Source organism: Hemitrygon akajei, unplaced genomic scaffold (assembly GCF_048418815.1).
Source record: "Hemitrygon akajei unplaced genomic scaffold, sHemAka1.3 Scf000055, whole genome shotgun sequence".
NCBI classification, from domain to species: domain Eukaryota; kingdom Metazoa; phylum Chordata; class Chondrichthyes; order Myliobatiformes; family Dasyatidae; genus Hemitrygon; species Hemitrygon akajei.
Window position 1 is genome coordinate 3,783,208 of NW_027331941.1, and position 25,451 is coordinate 3,808,658.

The 25,451-nt window shown below is 41.4% G+C and overlaps 1 protein-coding gene across 1 annotated transcript in view; it reads left to right on the forward strand.

Annotated features, from left to right (window-relative positions):
- Nucleotides 1-25,451, forward strand: part of LOC140721448 (uncharacterized) — a 42,242-nt gene that overhangs the window by 16,152 nt on the left and 639 nt on the right. Inside the window, exons 7-9 of the mRNA XM_073036269.1 lie at nt 6,413-6,535; nt 8,643-9,054; nt 12,003-12,129. Of these exons, the coding sequence (XP_072892370.1) occupies nt 6,413-6,535; nt 8,643-9,054; nt 12,003-12,129 (662 nt within the window). The remainder of the gene's footprint in view (nt 1-6,412; nt 6,536-8,642; nt 9,055-12,002; nt 12,130-25,451) is intronic.

A 25,451-nucleotide genomic window follows, 5' to 3' on the forward strand; every position in this document is an offset into this window, starting at 1 on the left:
TAAAGTTTGATGGCCACAGGCAGGAATGACTTCCTATGACGCTCAGTGTTGCATCTGGGTGGAATGAGTCTCTGGCTGAATGTACTCCTGTGCCTAACCAGTACATTTTGGAGTGGATGAGAGACAATGTCCAAGATGGCATGCAACTTGGACAGCATCCTCTTTACAGACACCACCGCCAGAGAGTACAGTTCAACTCCAACAACATCACCGGTCTTAAGAATGAGTTTGTTGATTCTGTTGGTGTCTGCTGCCCTCAGCCTGCTGTCCCAGCACACAACAGCAGGTATGATAGCACTGGCCACCACGGACTCGTTCAGTGCAGAAAGGACATTGACAAGACCTAATCTAGATTTGACAGAGAAACATAGGTAGCAAGTGTTTAAAAGAAACTCACCCTTTCTGATTCTTTCTACCGCTGATCTCCGTGTTTTTCCTAATTCGTCGCTTGATAATTGATCTTTTCCCATAATTTCCAGAACCTTCTTCTCACTTTCGTTACCAGCACCGTGATTATCTTCGCTGGTGCTACCTATATTTTATGTCAATTCCAGATCAGGTAGGTGGTAAATCATATGAATATCAAGATATATAAAGCCGGTGTTGCTACACAGTGCAGGCAGCATCTTAAAGACATTTTGAACTGAACGACTGGATTTCCCCACCATACACAGATGTTATAAGACAACGGTTGTCAAAACGTCTCTGGTAGAATCATAGAGGAAGTGTTGCGGCATTCTTAACAGAGCCCTGAAGTCACAGAAGAGAATAATAAAAAAAAACATGGAACACAGCGATGAAGTTTACCATTTTACCCAGAATATTGAACATGTGGGACAACTGTGTGACAGTGAAGTTCAGTATTCAAGTTAGAGCAGGTTTCATATTTTATTGTTCATAGGTTGATGCCCGTCTACACCGTCGTATGCAGTTTCTGGCAGATTAGAAGGTAAAAGTATATCGATGATAGACAGTTGAGAATTTGAGAGTTGCAGTGACCTATTTCAGAGCAGAAGATGAGAGCAAGTTCGATAGGAAGACCATAACCTGCTGATCACTGTCATAGGCTGGACGAGGCTTATTCCCTATTGTTGCTAAAATCAATTTACCTTTTTGCTTTCTGCTAAGATAACTGTGTAAAATTAACACACCTAACAACTCTGTAATGTCAACTTCTGGTTTAGCGCAATATCCATAGTTATACTTACTGTACATGGTTGAAAGAAGACAAAGCCACAGCCTCTCAATTTAATAATTGTCTGTAGCACAGGTGGAGCTAATACTGAGACAGAGAGGAGGCAATTGTGTGAGAGCGAGAGATAGAGGAAGAAGTAGAGAGCAGAGAAAGAGAGAGTGTGTGAGGCAGGCAGACAGACGGAATGAAGAAATGTATGAAAACCAGAGAGAGTGAGTGAGGGAGAGAGGTGATAAGGGAGAGAGAGAGAAAGGATAAGGAAAGAGAGGGAAAGAGAGGAAGAGACCGAAAGATAGAGACAGATAGAGAGAGAAGGGGGGGGGGGTGGAAATTTGTTTTAAAAAGGTACGTTTTAATCATTTATGTTCTGTGTTTCCAACGTGTTTCCAAATTGAACAGCCATTTCCTTAATTAAATAGATGGATATTCGCTATATCGAATACCAAGTTAGCACTGGTTCCCCACTCAGACAAGTAGCGACTTCCGTTCCTGCATGGGACACTACATTTCGCAGGGTATCGATATTATAACACGGTATATATATTATATATGTAAAATGTAATTATTATATAGTAATATAGACATCCGTTAGTCTCGAAGACCATTGATTTGCGCCGTAGAAGTTTACCGGGGCACAGGCCTGGGCAAGGTTGTATGAAAGAACGGCAGTTGCCGATGCGGCAAGTCTCCGCTCTCCACGCCACCGATGTTGTCCAAGGGAAGTGTAAGGGACGATACAGCTTGGCACCGGTGTCGTCGCTGAGTACTGTGTGGTTAAGTGTCTTGCTCAAGGACACAACACCTTGCCTTAGCTAAGGCTGGAAGTAGCGAACTTCAGAACACCAGACCAACGCCTTAACCACTTGGCCACGAAGAAATATTAAGTATGTTTATCGACTCAAGCCCAAATGTCAACTCATACTCCAATAATCAAACTTTGTTCCTCCAAATAAATCAGTGGTTCAAAATTTGGTACAGACACATATCATGAGGGGATTCTTGGGCTGGTTCAAAATTGTCCCGGACCATACTGTGAGGGTATAGAATATGAACTGTATGTAAGGGTTAAGTAGTTTTACTCCATTGTTTGATTTATAATTTAGCTGTAGGGACTCGTCTGTCCACTCCCAAAATGACGACACAGCTGGACCCGGATATGAAAGTACGATGGCCAACGGGAATGAATCTAATAGATATAAACTGCAAAGTGTTGAAACTGAAGATAGTAACGTTGACAAGACGAAAATAAAGACCAGCGAAGATAATCCCGACGCTGGTAAAGAAAGTGAGAAGAAGGTTCCGGAAGTTAAGGGGAAAGATCAGTTAACAAGCGAGGAAGTAGGAAAAATACGGAGATTCGAGGAAGAAAGAATCAGAGAGGCCGAGTTTCTTTTAATCATGCGGTACCTATGTTTCTAAGTCCATTCCCCTCCGAACTCCTCGACGTGCAGCTCAGGACCACCCGAAGTGGTCAACCAAGCACATCTATCTTTGTCTCCTCTCCTCGGTGTACCTCCTTACCTCGGACCCCCGCTTAGGGTCCGTTCCTCGCCCAGTTTACAGCATCACGTCCTCTCTCTCCCACCCCCTCGCGCCGAATCTCCCCAAAAGCCAGCCAAGAAAAGCTTACAGACTCAGAAGAAAGAACAACATAAATCCCAATTGGTTTACAAAGGAATACAATTCTCCTTATCAGTAATTTTTTACCCAAACAAGCTTCCAGCACTCTCTCGCAACAAAGAAGCATTCCTACTTTTAACAAACAGTTACGACTGAGAAGGACAGAAATCAAATTACACTAGGGTGCAAAATCCATTGATCATGGGTTGATATCAGTGTCTGCCCTCGAATGTATGGATGGGCAGACTGAGAGATAAATGTAAGTCAGTGAATGATCATTGCTTGAAAGATGGTAAGGTGAAATATGTGGAAAACTGATGCAGAAGAGGAGTGGTCGACAATTCAGCTAGATCGTAACTTTACCTAATACTACGATAGGATTGAATATGCCTATTGCCTATTCTTGCACCTGACCTTCTTGTTTTGTACTATGAAATCTGTGATATATTAGCTAGTACACTAAAAGTTCAAATCGATTTACTGTTTATTGCCGTCTGCAGATATTGATTGAAAATCAATATCAAGTTTAAAAAAAACTTACTTCCGGCAGCATTACAGGCACAGAAATTTGGAACTGCAGAATTCACAACAAAATAAAGATCTTATACTCCAAACTGTGGTGCTCGCAGCTTCCAAAAGCGTATTGCATCCCCTAATCAAATGGCTATTCAATTCTATTGTCCATATTCTATATTAAAGATATTAAATGCACCGTTATGTAAAAATCATCTTTCATTCCCTGCTCCAGATAATTCAAAGGGTTTCTCCAGAAGTCACTCCATTGTTGGATTAATAAATAAGCTGCAGGAACTGTCCGGACCAGTCGCACAAATGGCGATAGATCTCCTTTAAATATATTGCCTTAGATGAAACGTTGTTGGTGTTTGCAACGATGGAAATGCACTTCGGCTATCACAAGATCCTCGATTCACCACAACTGGGACCGTGTTCCCCTTGCCCTCACCTACCACCCCACCATCCTCCGTATCCAGCATATCATCCTCCGCAACTTCCGTCTCCTTCGACAGGACGCCACACTAAGCACATCTTTCCTCTCTACTGCTCTCCGCTTTCAACAGGGATCGTTCCCTCCGCCACTACCTGATTCGCACGTCCCTCTCCACAGATCTCCCACCTGGCACATCCCTGCAAGCTACACCTGTCCCTACACCTCCTCTCTTACCACCATTCAGGGCCCAAAACAATCCTTCCAGGTGAGACAACACTTCACTTGTGAGTCTGTTGGGGTCATCGATTGCATCCGTTGCACCCGGTGCGGCCTCCCCTACATCAGCTAGACCCTACTCAAATTGGAAGACCACTTCGTCGAGCACCTCCACTCTGTCCACCACAACAGAGAAGATCTCCAAGGTGCCATCCGCTCCAACTCTGCTTCAAATTCCCATTAAGTTATGTCCGTACATGACCGCCTATACTGCCATGATGAGGCCAAACTCAGGTTGGAGGAGCAACACCTCATATACCGTCTGGGTAGTCTCCAGCCCCTTAGCATGAACTTTGAATTCTCCAACTTACGGTAATTCTCTACCTCTACCTTCCCCCATCCCAGGTTCACTCTTCCTCCTCCTCCAGCTCCCTTTCACCTCTCTCATGATTCTGCCGTCTTCTACTACACAGTGCTTTCCCCTTAGATTCCTTCTTCATCTTTACTGCTTATCCATCCCTGCTCCCACCCCTCACCGCCACGCCTTGATCTTTCCTCTTATTGCTTTTTCACCTGACACCTACCAGCCTTTTCCTTCCCCACCCTCCCCCCAGCTTCTTTATAGGGCTCCTGCCCCCTGCTTCTTCAGTCCTGACGAAGGGTCTCGGCCCGAAACGTTGACTGCTCGTTTCCAAGGATGCTGCCCGACCTGCTGAGTTCCTCCAGCGTGTTGTACCTGTTGCTTTGACCACAGCATCTGCAGTGTACTTTGTGTTTAGGAAATAGTACCTCCTCTCTACTTAACAACTGTCAGTTGCAGGTAATACTGAAAGAGACATACAGCGAGAGGGAGAGAAAGAGAGAGAGAGAGAGAGAGAGAGAGGAGGAGAGAGAGAGAGAGAGAGAGAGAGAGAGAGAGGAGAGAGAGAGAGAGAGAGAGAGAGAGAGAGAGAGAGAGAGAGAGAGAGAGAGAGAGAGAGAGAGAGAGAGAGAGAGAGAGAGAGAGAGAGAGAGAGAGAGAGAGAGACATAGACAAACGAGCTAAATTGTTCAATAGGTACCCAACGAAGACATCCTAACAGGATCTAACACGCAGAGGTAAAGGAAACACGCATCCTAACACGCAAAGGAAAAGGAAAAAAAATGTATATGGAAAAAAACGTGAGGACACCCAGGTACTATCTCAGACTGAGCAGGACAAAATCAAATTACACCAAGCTGCATTTTTTTTAAGACGTTGATATCAGTTTCCACCCTCGAATGCAGTGACGGGCAGATTAGGCAGATTAAGAGATACAAGTAAATTAATGATAGAATACTGCCTGATTGATGTGAAATTGAGAGTTGCGGAGACCTGATACAGTAAATGAGTTGAAACTAGTGTTGATAGTACTTAACTACAACAAAAACTGTAAATGGCTTGAATACGCTATTTATTATAATTTACTATAATTTTCACATTGCACATTCAAACGGAGACATAACGTAAATATGTTTATTCCTCGTGTATCTGAAGGGTGTAGGAAATAAAATTCAACTAAATCCAATCAATTCAATTCCCTAGTCTTGCTAACATAACTTCTTGCTTTGCTGTCTGACACCTATGATGTATCAACTCAGTACACCAAACTTCTAAGAAAATTTGATTTTATCTATGGAAAGATATATATGTACATACATGGAAAGATGAAATATTAGCAAAAAAATGAAGCTATGGTGCCCAAAGCCACCAGAACAGTGTCGTTTGCCCTCCTGATCAGATAGCAATTCTACTTTCCTGCTCATTAATATATATAAGATATTATGTATATCATTATCGCAAGCCCAACTGTCATTCCCTCCGTCCAACAATCGGAAGTGTTGCTTTCGATTTTACTCCCTTGTTGTATTTAAACTATACCCTGCAGGGATTTGCGAGATCACTGGCAAAATGGGGACGGCTCATGACACAGAAATAAAATATCATCTTGTCAGCCTGAATGAATCTGACAGAAATAAACTTTTTTTTTGGATAAGAAGGAAGAAACTGCTAATGGTCTCCGCCGGACAGGCAGCATCTGTGGAGGCAACAATATGGTATTTGTAATTTGCTAGTGCGTCGATGATAAATGTTGACCCCCGCCTCCGCAGACGATCCTTTCGCAATTTACATTTTCCTTCCTAATTCAGAATTTCCAGTCTATCTTTCTCACAGTGTTATAGCACGGTAACAGTCCATTCCGATCCAAAGAGTCTGCGCTTTTTGAGTTCCTCTTTGTCGTCCTGTTCTCCCCCCCCCCCCCTTTGTCCCGATGCACCCTCCTTTACATTGTTTGAAATACGACTTAAGTTGAGGGATTGCTTTGTCGAGTCCTTCTGCTCTATCGGTCAAAAAAGGACTTTCCAGGTAACCAACCGTTTTAATTCCTATCCCCTTTCCTGATCCGACACAGATATAAAAGAACATCCTTCCAATGAATCTGACAGAAGCAAACTACAAAACAGAGAAATAGAAAATACTGTAAACGACGCCAAAAAAGGACCTGCCGAAAATGAGCACTATGCTGAAAACGAAGGTGAGAGGAATGTTATAGACATGATGAATAATGACCCGGCAAATGGCGTACAGTAGTAAAGCCCAGATAAGAAAGATTGATGATGAGTATGTTCTAATCGCGCAGATTCACAAATGAGGGCATCCCTTTAGAACAGAGGTAAGGAGTTTCTTTTAGCCAGAGAGTAGTAAATCTGCTGAATAATCTGACACGGTCTGCGCTGAGGGTTATTTTCGTGGATATATTTAAGGCGAAAGGTGCTCGTTTCGTGATCTATTAGGGTATCAAATACTATGGTGAGAAAACAGCTGTATGAGTTTCAGTGGAATCCGTAATCTGCCACGACGGAATGGCGAAGCTGACTTGATGGGCTGAGAGGCCAAATTCTTTCCGTTTATTCCATGGTCGAATGGTATTATGGAACTGGCCTAATCTAAATTATCCAATGCGACCGAAGTGGATCTCGAACTTTGTCGAGATATTGACTCCACCCAGGGAGGAGTGAAATTTCCCGGTGGCCAACCGTTAAAATTCATAATACATTCCAGTACCGACATTTTGCCTGATGCTGTTCTCTTTTGCGACAATGCCATAATCACAGTGAAACACCAAAACCTTATCTTCCGACTATGTAGTATCTAACTGAATGGCATAAGCATCCGTTTCTCCTTCCGATTAAATAAAAGTTTATCTCCGACTCCCTCTTTATTCATTCCCCAAGTTTGCCTCTCGCCTTTTGTCCTCAGCTGCCTATTCCTTATGCTCCGCCTTCTACCTTTTCCCTCTTACCCGCTCTCCTCTTCCATCAAATTCTTTCTTTTTTCTGCCGTTTACATTTCTCACCCCATCTTCACCTATCATCATACTAATTCCCACCCATCCGAACCTTTTCTTCTTGCGTTTCCTCCTGTTATTTACTGTCCTGAAGATCGATGTCGGCTCGAAAGGTCACTTCTGTTGACGTTGCCTGACCTGCTAAATTTCCTCCATTACCTTGTGAGTGATGTTCTCCAACGCACTCTGTATTGCTGGTTGTTTACTTAAACGACGCTCACTTATGAGAGGCCGTGAACTTATGTTTTATTTATTGAGCAAGACAGATAATGGTGGATAATAAAGAATACAGAGAGTTCCGCATACGAATGACTGCTCTAAACAAGGAGAACTCAATAGAAAAGCTATTGTTCATCTATCTTACAGCGATAACATCAGCCACTTCTTAGTGGATTATTTGCATTCTGACGAAAACCATTGCATGTTTTCACCCTACACAGATTTTACCTGACGGCTGATTAGCCTCGATTGATGTAGTTAAGCTGTGAGTGGTAGAGTATATGGCTATAATGATGATGTTTGGTCATACAGAGGTGTAAGAGAGAAGCTGTGATTAGTTTAGATTTTTGTAAATTTTTGCTTGATGCTCGATGCCAACGTTTTGGAATCGTTTCCTTATTTTGTTCATCTTAGATTGCTCTCTTGAAGAATGCCAAGTACACTCTGTTATTGTGTGTGTGTGTTTGTGTGTGTGTGTGTGTATGTGTGTGTGTGTGTGTGTGTGTGTGTGTGTGTGTGTGTGTGTGTGTGTGTGCGTGTGTATGTGTGTGTGTGCGTGGTGTGTGCTGTATCAATATTATAAATAATTTACAGATGTAATTTATCCCACCTGCATAAGAAATATAATGAAGGAATATATGATATGGCAGATTAAATTCGTCGATCATGAAAAGTATGTTTATTGTTATGAGCTTTTTTGCACGAGTTCACTAATTGCAGTATCGGAGTGTACGCTTGTAACGCCACCCTGGAAATTCTGGCTGTTTCATCTGGCAATGACTGTACGAACTTGTTGATACATATCTTGATTATGCTGCTTCATTGCAATGTTTCCGGTCAGTAATTAATAAATTGTTTAATTAACAGATACATACCGTAAGAACATTTGCATAATCCTATTTTAATAGATAGTGATATGGAAACTGTAATATTGCTGCATGTCCAAAATCAAAGACAATAATATTATTTCTTGTCCGACCGCAATTAACCCTTTATTTAGTGTGCAATTGAGAATGTATAGCCTGGAATAAATCACAGAACCATTCAATTGTTTATTTGTTATTCATTATTTCAGAATTGATTCTTCAATATAGATATTATCTCCGAGTTCAAAGTAGGAATGTGAAAATGCCCAAGTTACGTTTAATTTCTGACATCTATACTAACCCAAGGATTACCGTGACGCACACTGAGTATGAGGATGCTACAGGTGGAAGTCATAATCACGTTCGGGAAGTTGAGATCCATGAATTATTGAAAAGAAGCAGCAGCGATTCTGATAAGACCACCATCAGCGTCGTCTATGGGGGCTGCAGGATTTGGGGGAAAACAACCCTAATACAGAAAATAGTCCACGACTGGGCCACGGGAATAAAATATGTGCATTTCAGATTCGTACTTTATTTTAAAATTCAGAATTTAAATGCAATAGAAGGAAGAATAACTTTAAGTAGGTTGATTGTTGATGCATATCCTTACTTGGAAAAGTATCTGGATCATTGTGGAGAGAACCCAAACGCTTATTATTTATATTTGATGATTTGAACAAATTGCATCGATACTGTATTTTCTCTGATAATGAAAGAAACAGCGATCCACGATATAGATGTACCGGACCAGAGTCTAATTGTTTAGTGCACGACATTCTACGCTGCCTCCTACAAGGACAATTTCTCAAAGGCTGCTCAGTTTTGATTGCAGCACGGCTTTGGAAGCAGGAGACTCTGCATCATGTAACAATAGATTCAACTTTCCAAGTCATGGGATTCACTTCTGAAAATGTACAAGAATATTTTGCCGTTATCACCGCCATGTGCAATACGCAAAATGGATTGTACAATTCAACAAGCTGAACGACATATTGCGAAACATGTGTAGTAGTCCTCTATTTTGTGTCACTTTCGCCTCGTCTCTAGAGTCTCAACAATCACAAAAAGAAGAACAGACAACAATGCCCGTCATAAACATACCCAGCGTGCTCTTTTGACTATGTAGCGGCTACTTCTTGGAACATGTGGATATGACGACAATACAACTCAGAAGTGTTTAATTGAAATCGGCAAATTGGCCTACGAAGGAATTAGACCGTAACACACTTTTGCTTTCGTTGGATGAAGATGCATTAAGGGATCTAAATACTTGGCCCTCCCAATTTATACTCGGCATTTATGATCCAGGATACAGACAACCAGGGTTGTGGTGTTCTTTTACGGATTCAGGCATTTTGTTGTACGAGACTTTCTTGCTGCATTTGCAGACGTCCTAACTACTCCAATAGCTCGACTGAAAGGGTTACTCGATGAAATGTTTACGGACCCTGATGGCAGATTCAGGACATTTTCACTTTTTCTTGTCGGCCTGTCTTCGCAGATGTCAATTGATCGCCTAAAGCTGGAATTGGGTTCAGACCGTTCTGAAGTCACTACATGTATCTCCGAATGGCTTACAAAAAATGTCAAAAGACGACTAATGAATATGGACGGGAAGTCTACACAAACGCACGTTTTTACATACACTGTACTGTTTACTTGAATTTGGTGATAATCAAATAATGACGGAAGTGCTGGCTCCCATTACGAAAATTAAATTAAATCAACTCGTTCTCACATCTCCCGACTGCGCTAGTTTTATCCAGTACTTTAATCTATTCTGAGGTGATTTGAGGAGCTAGATCTCAGTTCATGCCTTGCACGGACAGAGGAAATGAAGCAACTGGAACACCTATTGCACAAATGTATAATTCTCAGGTAATTTGTCCAACATCCCAAATATTCCTCATTGAAATACATTCATCCTATGGCTTAATTAGATTGGGACTTCTAGGTTAAACGTTTAAAATTTGTGTATGAGCATGATCAAGATAGCACATTTCATCTCAAGCTACTTGAGCTCTTGCGGGTGGATGCGTAGAGTGATTCAACCCATTCGTGTTTGAAGTGGGAATTTTTTTTCTTTATTTGCTTAAAACGTGAATTCGGGAATCTAACTGTAGTCGATGCTGATGACAGAAATTGCCGTCATTCAGTTGTATGCTATTTGATCTCAGTAACTCGAACGGATTACTTGCATCATTTTGTAACATGCCTTAATAGTTTAGAGATATATTTTGGCACGAGGTACCATTAAATCCTACCTGTGCACTCTCTCAATCATTAGAGTTAATTTGAAGTGCAGCAATCATGGCCAGAGAGGAACACTGACTAAATGACAATATTTATAAAAATTTGCTTTGTATTACCTTCACTGTATCATGTTGGAAATTTGCAGAAAGATTTACTGCACGGTAATGCTGTGTTTTCTGTATCGGGATCATTTAATTATTCTTTTTATACTGGTTACTTAGATTTGAATCAAAATAATTTGCAAGACTCAGGAGTGAAGACCCTCTTCAATATTCTGAAGGAAAATGACTGTAAAATACAAACGCTGGGAGTGAGTAATGGCTTGTAATTTTTATCGGCATAGATAAAGAGCTGTCATTGATTAATTAGGCTTCTAATTAGTATCTCGACTGTTATCAAGCAGTCTATTTTATTCATCGGTTCACAGGACATTGTGGAAGTTGTACTCCGGAGCATCAGCCAAGCTCCTGCAAAAAAATATTTAACGAGGCAGCATCTATATACGGAAAAATTCTGGTAGACACTATGCATGCGGAGATGAGAGTGCTGACGAAAGATGCTAGACACGTACTAGGTATAATTAGCTCAGTGGCAGGCCTGAAATGGGACATGTGGACCTCTGCATGCCGATCGATAAGGGGCAGATAGACTTAGGGAACATTTGAATAAGACTTGAAGAGTACGAATGAAAAGATGCATGCAAATGTAAATCAACAATTGTAAATGAAACGAGTTAGAAGGTGGAATGATTACATTTAGGCTGAAATTAGGGTACAAGACGCAATGCATATTCCATAGTTGATGGGAAGACAAAGAGACTGAAATGCTAGAACTAATAGGAAAATAATTTTGATATCGAAATCGATAGGTTTGTGATGATGGCAGATGCAATTACAGATAATGGGACAAACGAGGTTATTATCTTTCCTCTTTTCTCAAGGTCCTGATCTACTGATAGTCTCAAATATCGGCCCATCGTTTCCCAGAATTAAATCCTGCCTGGCTCGCAGAGATCCTCAAAAGTTTTGCTAATTACTCCTTTATTTATATGTATTTAGGCAAAAATATACCAAACTGGTTAGCAATAGATTTGAAGTGCAGCCACTTCACAGAGTATAAATATGCAGATATGTGGACGTCATTTGCCTACAGGGGCATAAATGCACGCATATGTCGTACTGTGCGTAACTCTCTCTGTGTTGTGTGTAGGTCTGTGTGTGCTTGGCCAGATTTTATTTCTTGTTTGCTTTCCATACAGGCTGCGATCCAACCGTTTAAAGATGATTGTCTACAAACTCTTTTTCCGCACTCAGTGCAAATCACTCGGTAACGCAGCTGAACCTCAGCAATTCCAGTCAGGATGAGAAGCAGGTCAATCAGTTTACTCATGGAAGACTGCAACATCATGTGGGAAAACTACGCTCAGCAGAAACAAATCAAGTGCGTTTATCTTGGTTTATGCATGTTATTAAAATATAGTTGGGAAAGAATTTCGTTTTGAAACACTGCATTAATATCTTTTAAAATAAGAAGATATTATTTTAAAATATGGCACAAATAAAATTCTTCTTGGGACTAGATATCAGAATTTATTTTCTTATACCACAATATATTGGATATTTATATTCAAAACAACATCCAGTGGGCACTACCTTTTAGCTTCTAATTAGCATTTGTTTTTAACAGGTGGCTACGCGCGTGAACCTATTGGACAGGACACCCGCATCAAACATTTTAATCTTAAAAACAGACTGAACGTCAAAAAGATTACATCTATTTATATGAATACAATGTACTCCGCGGTACATTAAATGCAATTTCATATGGACAATTCAGTTTATTGCTGTTTGAGGATAAAGGCAGAGTGTTTTGATCACGGTAGCGAAGTGGAAAAGACGTGTGCATGTACATGCCATTCTCAGTAACATCAGCTTGGTTCGTTTGATCGCCAAGATATTGTGAACTGGTTTTTAAATTTGCTTTATGCATTGTGAAATGTCAACTGTGGGTAGGACTGTGGTGTACAGCATATCATTTGGCAATTAATAATTGTATGAAACTTCAATGAACTTTGGAATGTTGCCACGCTAGTGAAGAGCTAGAGTGTCTGTAAAATTATCTATTCGCCTTTTGCTACATTACATTGTCTGACGCCACCGTTTTAGATCAGTGGTACTGTGTGTATTGAAGATAATCCGATACACGATGCACATCTTAGTAGAATACTATTATCATTGCTGTGGCACATCATCCGAAGGCTGTGTTTTAATATGTAGTCAACCAGTATAAGGGACGTTCCTCATAAATGCCGCGTTCGGATTAAGTGCCAGATAGGCAAAGAGATATCACCTACAAATGCACTATTGCTCAATGTACTCCCCATTAATATAGATATAAAATAGTGCATTCCTCAATTCAGTATCAGGACCGGTGATTTTCTCCTTGGGAGCGGGAAGCAAAAGTGAGAATCAAGCAAGCAAGTTATTTGTAATGCACTTTTCAAGCACAAGGCAGTCAAAGTGCTTTACATAGAACAAGATTTAAAAATCAAACATCAAATATCAGGCAATATGTAAGTGAATTAATTGACTAAAAACAGCGTAAATAGAAGTTAATTCTTCCAAACAATTGCTTCTGTGACTGAAATATTACGAAGTACACCGTAAAAACTTAAGAGCCAGGACATAATGTGCAGTGTCCAGAGCAAAGTCCAACAAAATCACAGCCAAAATCAGGAGATTTATTTGCAACACAAACTTCATTGGTCAATAAATCATGTCTGCGGAAACAGAGCACCGACGACGCTGGATGAACACTTTCTGCTGTCTTCTATGGGTAAGCAAAATGTGAAACCAAACGATTACGCTACGATGGTGCCATAAAATGGCAGCTTCTCTCTCTCTCTCTCTCTCTCTCTCTCTCTCTCTCTCTCTCTCTCATCTCTCTTCTCCTCTCTCCTTTCTCTCTCTCTCTCTCTCTCTCTCTCTCTCTCTCTCTCTCTCTCTCTCTCATATACACATATATGATGGACTTCAGTGATGGACTCGTCACCCAGGCAAGGGCGGACACACACACACACACACACACACACACACACACACACACACACACACACACAACACACACACACACTCACACACGCGCGCACACACATACACAACTCACACACACGCGCGCACACACACACACAAACGCTCGCACACATAAACCCACACATTCTCTCTCTCTCTCTCTCTCTCTCTCTCCTCTCTCGCCGCTCACGTCTCTTCTCTCTCTCTCTCTCTCTCTCTCTCTCTCGCTCACACACACACACACACACACACCACACACACACACAGACAAACACACACACACACTCGCACTCATAAACACACATCCTCAAGTCCACCGGTTGTATTTATTAACTGACGGTTCATGCCACCAATCTTCTTCAGATACTGCTCATAGAAATATAGAAACATAGAAGACCTACAGCATAATACAGGCCCTTCGTCCCACAGGGTTGTGACAAACATGACCCTACCTCAGTAACTACTGGCGTACCCCATAACCCTCTATTTTTCTAAGCTCCACGTGCCTTTCCAGAAGTCTCTTAAAGGACGCTATTCGCATCCACCACCACCCACCGCTGCCGGCAGCCTATTCCACGCAATCACCACTCGCTGCGTAAAAAAACAACATATCGGGACATCTCCTCTGTCCTACTCCCCAGCACCTTAACCTGTGTCCTCTTGTGGCAACCATTCAGCACTGGAAACAAAAAAGCCTGTGAACATCCTAGCGATCAATTCCTCTCATCATCTTATACACATCTGTCAGGTCACCATTCATCCTCCGTCGTTCTAAGGGAAAATGCCGAATTCACTCAACCTTTTGACATCGGGCATACTCTCCAATCCAGGCAGCATCCTTGTAATATCCTCTGCCTCCCACAGTCCTTCAATAGTGAGGCTGCCAGAAATGTGCAACAGTACTGCCAGTGAGGTCTGACCAGGGTCCCATATAGCTTAACATTATCTCCCGGCCCCAAAATACATTTTTCACGATTCATGAAGGACAAAATACAGTATTTCTTCTTAAGCACGAGTCAACCAGAGCAGCTTCTTTGTGCGCCCTGTGGACTCGGACTCCAAGATCCCTCTGATCCTCCACAGTGCCAATAGTCTTAACATTAATACTATTTTCTGCCATCATATTTGACCTACCAAAATAAACCACTTCACACTTATCTGAGTTGAACCCCATCTACCCCTTCCTCAACCCAGGCTTGTATCCTATCAATGTCCTGCTGTAACCTCTGGCAGCACTCCACACTATCCACAACACCTCCATCCTTTGTGTCATCAGCAAACTTGCAAACCCATCCCCCCACCTTCTCATCCAGGTCATTTATAAAAATCACTAAGGGTATGGGTACCATAACAGATCCTGGGGAACACCGTTTGTCGCCGACCTCCATGCAGAATAAGACTCGTCTGCAACCACTCTTTCCTTCTCTGGGCAAACCAGTTTTGTATCCACAAAGCAATAGCCCTTGGATTCCAAGCCTCCTTACTTTCTCAATAAGCCTTGCATGGGGTACCTAATGAAATGCCTGTTGAAATTCACATACCCTACATCTACTGGTCTTCCTTCATCAATGTGTTTCCTCACCTCCTCAAAAATTACAATCAGTTTCGTAAGACACGACCTGCCCTTGACAAAGCCATGCTGACTATTCCTAATCATATTATACCTCTACAAATGTAACCCTGCCTCGCAGGATCTTCTCCACGAACTTACCAACCACTGAAGTAAGACTCACTGGTCTATAATGTCCTGGGCTATCTCTATTCCCTTTCATGAATGGGGTTACAACATCCGAAACGCTGCAGTCCTCTGGAACCTCTCCCGTCCTCGTTGATGATGCAAAGATCATCGCAGAGGGTCAGCAAATCTCTTCCCTCGCCTCCCACAGTAGCCTGGGGTACATTTTATCCGGTCCTGGTGACTTCTCCAACATGGTGCTTTCCCAAAGTTTCAGCATATCCTCTTTCTTAATATCTACATGCTGAAGGTTTCACTTTTGATTGTGTTTGTGTTTTTCATCACTACAATCACCAAGATCCTTTTCCATAGTGAGTACTGAAGTAAACTATTCATTAAGTAGCTCTGCTATCTCCTCCGGTCCCATACATGCTTTTGCACTGTCACACATGATAGGGTCTTGTTCCTTCACATCTTATCCTATTGCTTTTCACATACTTGTAGAATGCATTGGTGTTTTCCCTAATCTCGCCCGCAAAGGCCTTCTCATGGCCTACTTTCTTTCTTAAGCTCCTTCCTGGTAGCCTTATAATCTTCCGGATCTCTAATATTACCTAGCTCTCAGAACCTTCCGTAAGCTTGTTTTTTTTTTTAAATTCTTGACCAGATTTACTAAGCCTTTGTACATCACGGTTCCTGCACTCTACCATAACATCTCTGTCTCATTGGAACGTAGCTAAACAGAACTCCACACAAATATACCCTGAATATTTGCCGCCATTCTTCTGTACCTTTCCCTGAGAATACCTGTTCCCATTTTAAGCTTCCAAGTTCCTGCCTGATAGCCTCATAATTCACACTACTCCAATTAACCACTTTTCTAATTTGTCTGTTCTGATCTCTCTCCATGGTATTGTAAAAGAGATAGAACTATGATCACTATCACCAAAATGCTCTCCGACTGACCTGACAACTGACCAGATTTTTTTTTTCTCAATGCCAAATCACATGCAGTCTCTCCTCTTGGAAGCTTATGTCCAAAAACCTTCCTGAACACACCAAACAAACTCCAACCCATCTAAACCCCTCCTCTAGGGAGATGCCAATAGATATTTGGGAAATTAAAATCTCCTATCATGACAACTCTGTCATTATTACAGCTTTCCAGGATCTGATTCCCTATCTGCTCCTAGACATCCCTGTTATTATTTGGCGGCCTATAAAAACACCCAGCAGAGTTATTGACCCCTTCGTGTTCCTAACCTCCACCCACAACAATCCGTCCATGACATCGTTCTTTTCTGCAGACGTGATAATATCTCTGATCAACAATGCCCTCCACATCTTTTGCCACCCTCCCTGTCTTTTCTGGAACATCTAAAACAAGTCACTTGAAGTCACCATTCCTGTCACTGACCCATCCAACTCTCTAACTCTCTTTAATGGCCACCACTTCATACTCCCAAGCACTGATCCACCCTCTAAGCTCATCCACTTTGTTCACAATACTCCTTGCGTTAAAATAGACACACCTTAAACCGTCGGTCTGAGCGTGTCCCTTCTCTATCACCTGCCTCTCCTCCCTCATGCACTGTCTCCAAGGTTGCTCAATTTGTGAGCCAACTGCCTCTTCCCCAGTCTCTTCTCTTCGGTTCCTACTCGCCAACAATTTTAGCTTCTGGGAACTTTTTTTCCAGTTCTTGCCCCAATGCCTCGAGTGTTAGTACCCCGCTGGGTTACTCCGTCATTTTGTGTGTAGTACTTAAATTTCTGTAATAAAAGTCTGTAATTTCAGTAGCTGTATAATATCGTGTGTTATTGTTTTCAAATCTTTTGTGCGCGTCCCCCAGTGCTCTCCGTTCGGCACAAAGGAATGCAGATTAGACTTAATTGGGCAATTGTTTTAGAAAACTTCATGTCACCTAAGAATCTTCTCTACTAGCTTACCCCAATTGGCGTGGTTCACATCAGTCTATAGTTTCCAGAGTAATTCCTAACTCCCTTTTAGAAAATTCACACCGAATAGTTATTGGTGTCTACTGCAGTACCTGACTTGATACTAGATAACAAATTGAATATAGCTATTTGTGATTATTTATTTACTATACTCAGATGGAAGAATTGTTGGACAGATAAACAGACAGACGAAGGCATGCAGTCCGACTGACAAGCAGACTGCAAGCCTTCTTCTGACCGTCATGATCTGCATGGTCCTGCAGACATTTTGCTACTGTCGATCGCATTTGCTCAGTTCTAGATCTGGGTATGATGATACTTTCCTGGGAGAGAATTGAAAAGTAGAAAAAAAAGACGATCAATCAATTTCCGCGACGCGTTTCGATTTCAGTCTGAATTTGTAAGTAAACTGGTCCATAATCGCACGAATGCGCACATTAAGTGATCCCAAATGGCATGAAAACACATATGTTTCATAGGTGGCACAGTGGTCGCAGGTCTACCAACGTTTTCACACTCATGCTGATATTGCCAACCAACCCATTGCTCAAACAGTGGACACGCTGTTTTTATGCCCTCTGATCTAACGAATATATGTGCCCGAGTAACGTAAAATACGACATACTAGGAACACAAAAGAGCTGATTTGCCCAGATTGATGGGTTTAATCGTTTACGTACTAAATTACTTGAATTTACATTTTTTTTGGGGACGCTGAAGTAGTCAAGTTAAATAGCGATTAAATTTGCCGACATATCTTTGGTGCAGTTGTCTATGTACTGCTTTCTATCTCTATGCCTCTAATAGAATATAGAAACTAAATAACCATTCGGAGCCTAGGGGGATTATCTGAACACCGATCGCTGGCCTTGTAATCTCTATGCAAGCCTGACGTTCCGACAACAGCAATGAATTGCCATTACGTCATTGTCTATGCAAATACACAAACCATGAAATTCCTGATGCAAGATAGTGTCCATCCTTTCTACTGAACTGAACTGATCAAATTCACTACAAAAGCAGTTCCAGAGGTATGATCTAATTGGGTACAGCGAATAACTCTCCATCAAGTGCTATTACTCCATTACTTACTCTCGTGGTTTGAAATTACTGCGGTCCAGGAGAATAGTGCAATGCCGCAATTTATGTCAATTTTGCCATACCACAAAGCTGTAACTTAAGAAATAGTACCATAGTGACATAAATACAATCAGCAGAAAATCCGCAGGTGCTGGAATTCCACGGCAACGTACACAAAACTTTACAGGAATTCAGCAGGTCAGACAACAAGAGCAAACAGTAGCAGTTTTGAATCGAGACCCTTAAGGACGACTGGGCAACAAAAGATAAGCATCAGAAAACGAGGTTGGGAGGATTGGAGAAAGAAGTACAAGATTAAACCGGGAAAGAGGAGCGACCAGTGACGTAAAGAGCTGTCACGTTGATTGGTGGAAGAGATAAAGGACTAAAAGAGGGGAATCTGGAGACTGTAGAAGTTTAAGGAAGAAATTGAAGGAGGGGGAGCAGCAGTGGGATGCAATTGGCAATTAAGGAGATAAGCTGAGACAGGGAAACAGGAATGGAGAATGGTGATGGAGGGCTGGACAATTGCCGGAAGTTCGAAAAAACAAAGTTTACGCCATTGGATTGGATTCTACCCAGACGAAACTTGAGGTTTTATAGCCATGGGTATTCGCGGAAAAAAAAACTGTGCCTGCCTTTGTTGTCGGCTACGTGGACCTTTCCATGTTTCAAGCCTACACTGGTGTCACTCCTCCATTTTACTTACACTACATCGAAGACTGCATTGGTTTCCTGCACTCATGCCGAGCTGGAGACTTCATCAACGCTGTCTCTAACTTCCACACTACTCTCAAAGTTACCCAGTCTAATATTTACATTATACTCAGTACTTTCATGGATTACGTAGGATATACGAAGGAGAATGAGTAGCGGAAACCGTAGCTTTCCATGGGATTTTTAGCATTAATTAGAGGACCAGAAACTATCCCATGAATACAGTACCTTGCAAAAGTTCGGCCACTCCGGTCAAAATTTATGTTACTGTTAATAGTTAAGTGAGTAGCAGATGAACTGGTCTCCAGAAGTCAAGAAGATAAAATGACACATGATTTTCAACATTTTAAGCAAAATTAGTCTAATATTTTTGTCTTGTACAATTTTAGAGTGATAAAAGGAAAGGAGCGCCATGCAAAAGTTTGGGCAGACCAAGAAATTTGAGTTCTCAGATAACTTTTACCAAGGTCTCAGACCTTAATTAGCTTGTTAGGGCTATTGGTTGTTCACAGTCCTCGTTAGGAAAGGCCAGGTGATGCAAATTTCAAAGCTTTATAAATACCCTGACTCCTCAAACCTTGTCCCAGCATTCAGCAGCCATGGGCTCCTCTAAGCAGCTGCCTAGCACTCTGAAAATTAAAATAAACGATGCCCACAAAGTAGGAAAAGGCTATAGGAAGATAGCAAAGCTTTTTCAGTTAGCCGTTTCCTCAGTTCTTTATATAATTAAGAAAATGGCAGTGGAGGTCATGTTGAGGTCTGGTAGACCAAGAAACAATTCCGAATGATCTGCTCGTAAAGGCAAATCAACACACCACCCCCCCCCCCCCCCCACCAGTTTGACTGCTAAAGATCTTCAGGAAGATTTAGCAGACTCTGGAGTGGTGGTGAACTCTTCTACTGTGCAGCGACACCTGCACAAATTTTACCTTCATGGAAGAGTCATAGGCAGAAAATCGTTCCTCCGTCCTCACCACAAATTCCAGCATCAGAACTTTGCAAAAGATCATCTAAACAAGCCTGATGCATTTTGGAAACAAGTCCTGTGGACTGATGAAGTTAAAATGGAACTTGTTGCCCGCAGGGAGCAAATGTATGTTCGGACAAATAAGGATGAAGATGAAAAGAACTCCTCACCAACTGTTAAGCAAAGGTTTGGATCGATGATGCTTTGGGCTTGTGTTGCAGCCAGTGGCACGGGGAAGATTCCACTGGTAGAGAGAAGATTGATTTCAATTAAATAACAGCAAATTCTGGAAGCAAACATCACACCGTTGTTAAAAGAAGTTGAAGATGAAAAGAGGATGGCTTCTGCAACAGTATTTTGATCCTAAACACCCCTCGAAATCCACAATGGACTGCCTCATGAGTCGTAAACCTATAGATTTTGCCATGGCCCTCACAGTTCCCCGACCTTGTCATCATCGAAAATCTGTGGACAGACCTCACAAGAGCAGTGCATGCAAGACGGACCAACAACCTCTCAGAGCTAGATGACTTTTGGAAGGAGGAATGGGCGAAAATCCCGCAAACAAGATTTAAAAGTCTCTTAGGTGGCTACAGAAAACATTTACAAGCTGTGATATTTGCCAAACGGGGTGTTATTAAGTACTGACAATGCAGAGTGCCCAAACATTTGTTTCGGCCCTTTCACTTTTCTGTTATTTTGAAACTGTAAAAGATGGAAATGAAAAAGTAATCTTGCTTAAAATATTAAAGGAATATGTCATCTTGAAGTTTATGCATTTTTGGAAATCAGGTCGTCATTTACTCGCTTAGCTCTTCACAGTAACAGAGATTCTGACCAGGGGAGCCCAAACTTTTGCATGCCACTGTAAATAGTGCCCTTCAGTGCTCGAGAAAATGCAACATTATGTGACATGACATTTCTGGATGAGGTATTTATTTCCGACCCTTTTGGTGTTGTCGAGTCTCCTACTTTGTGTTATGTGCCTCTCCGTGTCTTTATTTTTGTTAAAAGTGAAGAATGTAATCAGTATGGGCAGGATTGCAGCTTTTTCTCATTCAGTCGCTATATTACGAATAGTGGGATAAAATAACCAGTAGTGAAATCACTTTCGAGTCGAGTCCAATCGTTCGGAAAGATTTGTATAATGGTGAGCTTTCAGTATGCCTGCAGAGACCGATTACGAATACACGTATTATGGTGCAGGGCGGACAATTGTAAGTAATGGTTGTGTTTGGTCATTCTTCCTTTCTCCTGTTTGTCATCCACACAATATGATATGTCGCCGTTTGAATTGCAAGCGACACAGAGTACATACAGCCTGCCCATCACAGGAACTAAGCTCTACCCACCATCGCCACCCGCATTGATTCGGCATATAAACCATTATATTTCTGGAAATAATCCAATTTAAGAAGGAACTCTTATTCTGCATTTTCTTCTTCCTTTGCTAACTCTGTGAAACGGCGTGCAGCATTATCCCAATGCATGGTACGCAAATCAAATTAATTAATTGTATCTTAGTACATGTTACCATAAGGAAGCAGTACCAATAAAAGGCCAAGCAAAATTATTACTCAGAGCATCCACGGAAAACTAGTAGGTGACAAAGCCGAGAATCATCTTTCTCCATATTTCCACACGACATTACGGAAACATTGCATAAATCATGAAGCATAAGATAGGGTAGAATATACAGAGCAGAACTAAGTTCTATATATTTACTTTCACCTAAGATATGAGCAGTATTTACTTCTTCATTATATGGGTCTATCAATAATTTTCTGTTTGTTTTTGTTTGTTTCAGAACGCTATTCTGCAGACATCGATGTTATTTATAATTTCAGATTATTATATTATATGAATGGCCCGTTCCTTTCCTGATGCATTCTCTCTTCTATTATATTCACAAACTATAACGTCTCATATATTTGAAATATATAAGCAATGTTTTCTAATGTTGGTCTTCCGATTCAGGAATAGCAAACGATAGAAACACTAGAGGTACAGACAGATTAATATTTAATATTTCAGCACACGGTGCTCTTTTCAGAACATGTTTTGATAAATATTCACAGTGCTGAATTACAGCTTGTACATTTAAATATTTGTTTTCCCCACTTACCTCGGGAGCAGAATTGAAATTTTAGGTTTCGTGGAAAGTCAACATCAATAAGTACATGAACTGTCTTCTTCATGCCTACTCTTATGTCCGGGTAGTATCTGTTGACCAACACAGAAAAAGAACAAACGTCATTATCAGGCGAAAAGCCTGCATTTCTCTTCCATGCCGTTATTTCAGTCTATAATAGAATCGACGAAATAAAAACGGAACAGATATACATAAACATGGTGATTCTGCACACACCGAAAATCTTTAGCAACACACACACACACACACACACACACACACACACACACACACACACACACACACACACACACACACACACACATCTGTTGATGTTCTGTATCTTTTATGTTCTGCAATGTGTTAATCTCGGATGAATTAGTATTACAGTGGTGTAGAAAGAATGACAGTGGCATGAGAGAAGAACTTGCATAAGTTTATAGGTGGAAAACAGTACCAGGGCTGACAGCAGTACAGCAACGGCTGGGATTTCTGGCAGTAATTCGGAAGGCGCTGGATAGATAAATCTCAAAGAGGAAATACTCTGGCAAGAGAGACAAAGTCAACAAAAAAGTCAAAGAGACGTCAAATGTTAGCTCAAAAATAGTGGGAAGTTAGAAGTCAGAAAAGATTTATACAATAATAACTAAAAAAAACACCAAAAGTCAAAACGAAGCAGACGGTAGAATACAAATGTAAGCGAGAAAATGATATTAAAGAATATCCCAAATATTGATCACAATATGATTGATTTCAACTAGTGATCACAGCATAATTGAGTTCAACTTGAAATTTGATAGGGAGAAAGTAAAGTCTGATGTAGCAGTATTTCAGTGGAGTAAGGGAAATTGCAATGTCATGAGAGAGTTGGCCAAAATAAATTGAAGGAACTGTTGCAGGGATGCCAGCAGAACAGCAATGGCGTGAGTTTCTGGGAAAAAAATGAGGAAGGTGCATTCCGAAAATGAAGAAATATTCAATTGGTAAAATAGTACAACCGTGGCTGACAAGGGATGTCAAAGCTATTGTAAAGAAAGAAAAAGTACATACAACAAAGCAACAATTATTGGAAGTATAGCCGATTGGGATATTTCCGAAAACCCACAGACAGCAAATTAAGGAATCATTAGAAATGAAAAGATGAAACGTGAAGGCAAGCGATCAAATAATATCACAGTGGACAGTAAAAGTTTTATCAAGTATGTTAAAAATAAAGGAGAATGAGAGTGGATATAGGGCTGCAAAAAATGAGGCAGGCGAAATAATAACGGGGGGGGGGCAAAGGAAATGACTAATGAACTCAATGAGCATTTTGCGTCAGTCACTGTAGAAGACACTAGCTATGTGCCTCATGTTGTAGTGTGTGAAAGAGGAAAAGTGGGTGCTGTTACTGTTAAAAGAGAGAAAGTGCTCAAGAATCTGAAAGACAAATGGGTACGTAAGTAACCCGGTACAGATGAAATATTGCCTAGGGTTCTGAAATAGGTAGCATTGGAGATTGGCGTATCATTAGGAATTAGCTATCAAATACACTGGCATCTGGCATACTGGCAGAGGACTAGGAAATTAAAAATGTCACCCCACACTTTAACAAATGTGGAAGGCAGGAGAAAGGAAATTATAGAACAGTTAACTTGACCTCAGTGGTTAGGATGATGTTGGAGGCAACTATTAAGGAAGAGGTGATGGGGTACTTGCTGACACAGGACAAGATAGTACAATGCCAGCATACATTTGTTGGAGTAAAGGGATAGGTAAATAGGGGTAGAGATTAAAAAGTAATGATCAGCTAATGATCAATTATCTTATAGGTACCAGATGTTAATTGATGGACAGCCAAAAAGGGAAACTTACCCAGCAACCAGTAATGTACCAGACATTGTTCCCTAATAGTGTTAAGACATAGGTCTAAATAATGAATTATCCACTTGCACAAAGCATTTTTGAGGTATAATAGAACTAAACAGCAGAAGGATGACGTAAGGGGCGGGGGGGTGTTTAACTTTCGAGAGTAGGCGCGGGTGTCAACATGAAGAACTGAGGTTGTATCCATGCTAACCTTCGCAGAAATAATTATAACTATCCAGTAATGATTTTACATCTAATTGTATCTTAACATGTGATCGAAACTATTCTAAAACTGTATTCACTCGGGTAATTATAATATTTCCTGTAATGATCAATGTTACAGATGTGTGGGATTGTGTTCGCGGGGAGTGCAGTTTCCGGACTGGCTCTTTGGGAAATCAGTCCGTAACGTTCCCCATAGCGTGCTATGGCTAAAAAGTGAAGTTTGGTGAAGTATCGCTTGTTTTATGGTCTTATTGAATTCGTGGTACATTGCGCTATTGCATCGGGTCGATCCGGCTTTGATAATTTGGCGAGCCAGTCAGGAGTATAATACGAGGTATTCCCGAGAGACAGCGTTAGTGGTCGCCTCGGTGGACGTGACTTGAGATGGATGGGCTCACAAGGTAAGATTTAGCTTGATCTCTCTCATTAAGTGTCCAACTTGACGACCCATTCGTTTGGCGGGTAACGCTCTGACGGACTCCTTCCGAAACCTGAGTTGAGGATCGCCCGAGTACCACAGGTCAGTAGATTGGGGTAACAGAGGACACGACAAGGTATTGTGTGTATTTAAATTTTGTAAGGTATTGTGAAAATTAAAGTCTGTGAGTTCTGAAGAATTCGGCAGCGAATCCTTAACAGTGATCTATTACATTTTTCTTCGAGTGCATCGCCGTAAATTGGGCAGTGAGTTAGTGGCAGTAACCTATTACAATTGAAGCTGGTGAGCACCTTATTTCGCAGAGGGACCGGGGTGTGTAGAGAGGTAAATTGACTAACACGGGACAGAACGGAAGTTTGGCCAAAAACAGTGGAGTAGCTCTCTCCTGCAGTCTATCCCGATGTTGTAAATACGCTTTGGGTTACGCTTATGATAATTTGCCTGTCTCAGCATCCTGCCTTAGACCGGTTGTTAAGAGGGGAAATCCCCCACGCGATGGTCAGGACTTGAAGTGCATATGAGAAAAGGAAGCGACTGACCCTCCTGTTTAGGAAGCATGCAGCAAACATTAAAATAGTCTTGGAATAATAGGCCATTACTTAAAATATGCAGAGATGACCGTGAAAGAGAAAATGATTACCGAAGGTTATCGG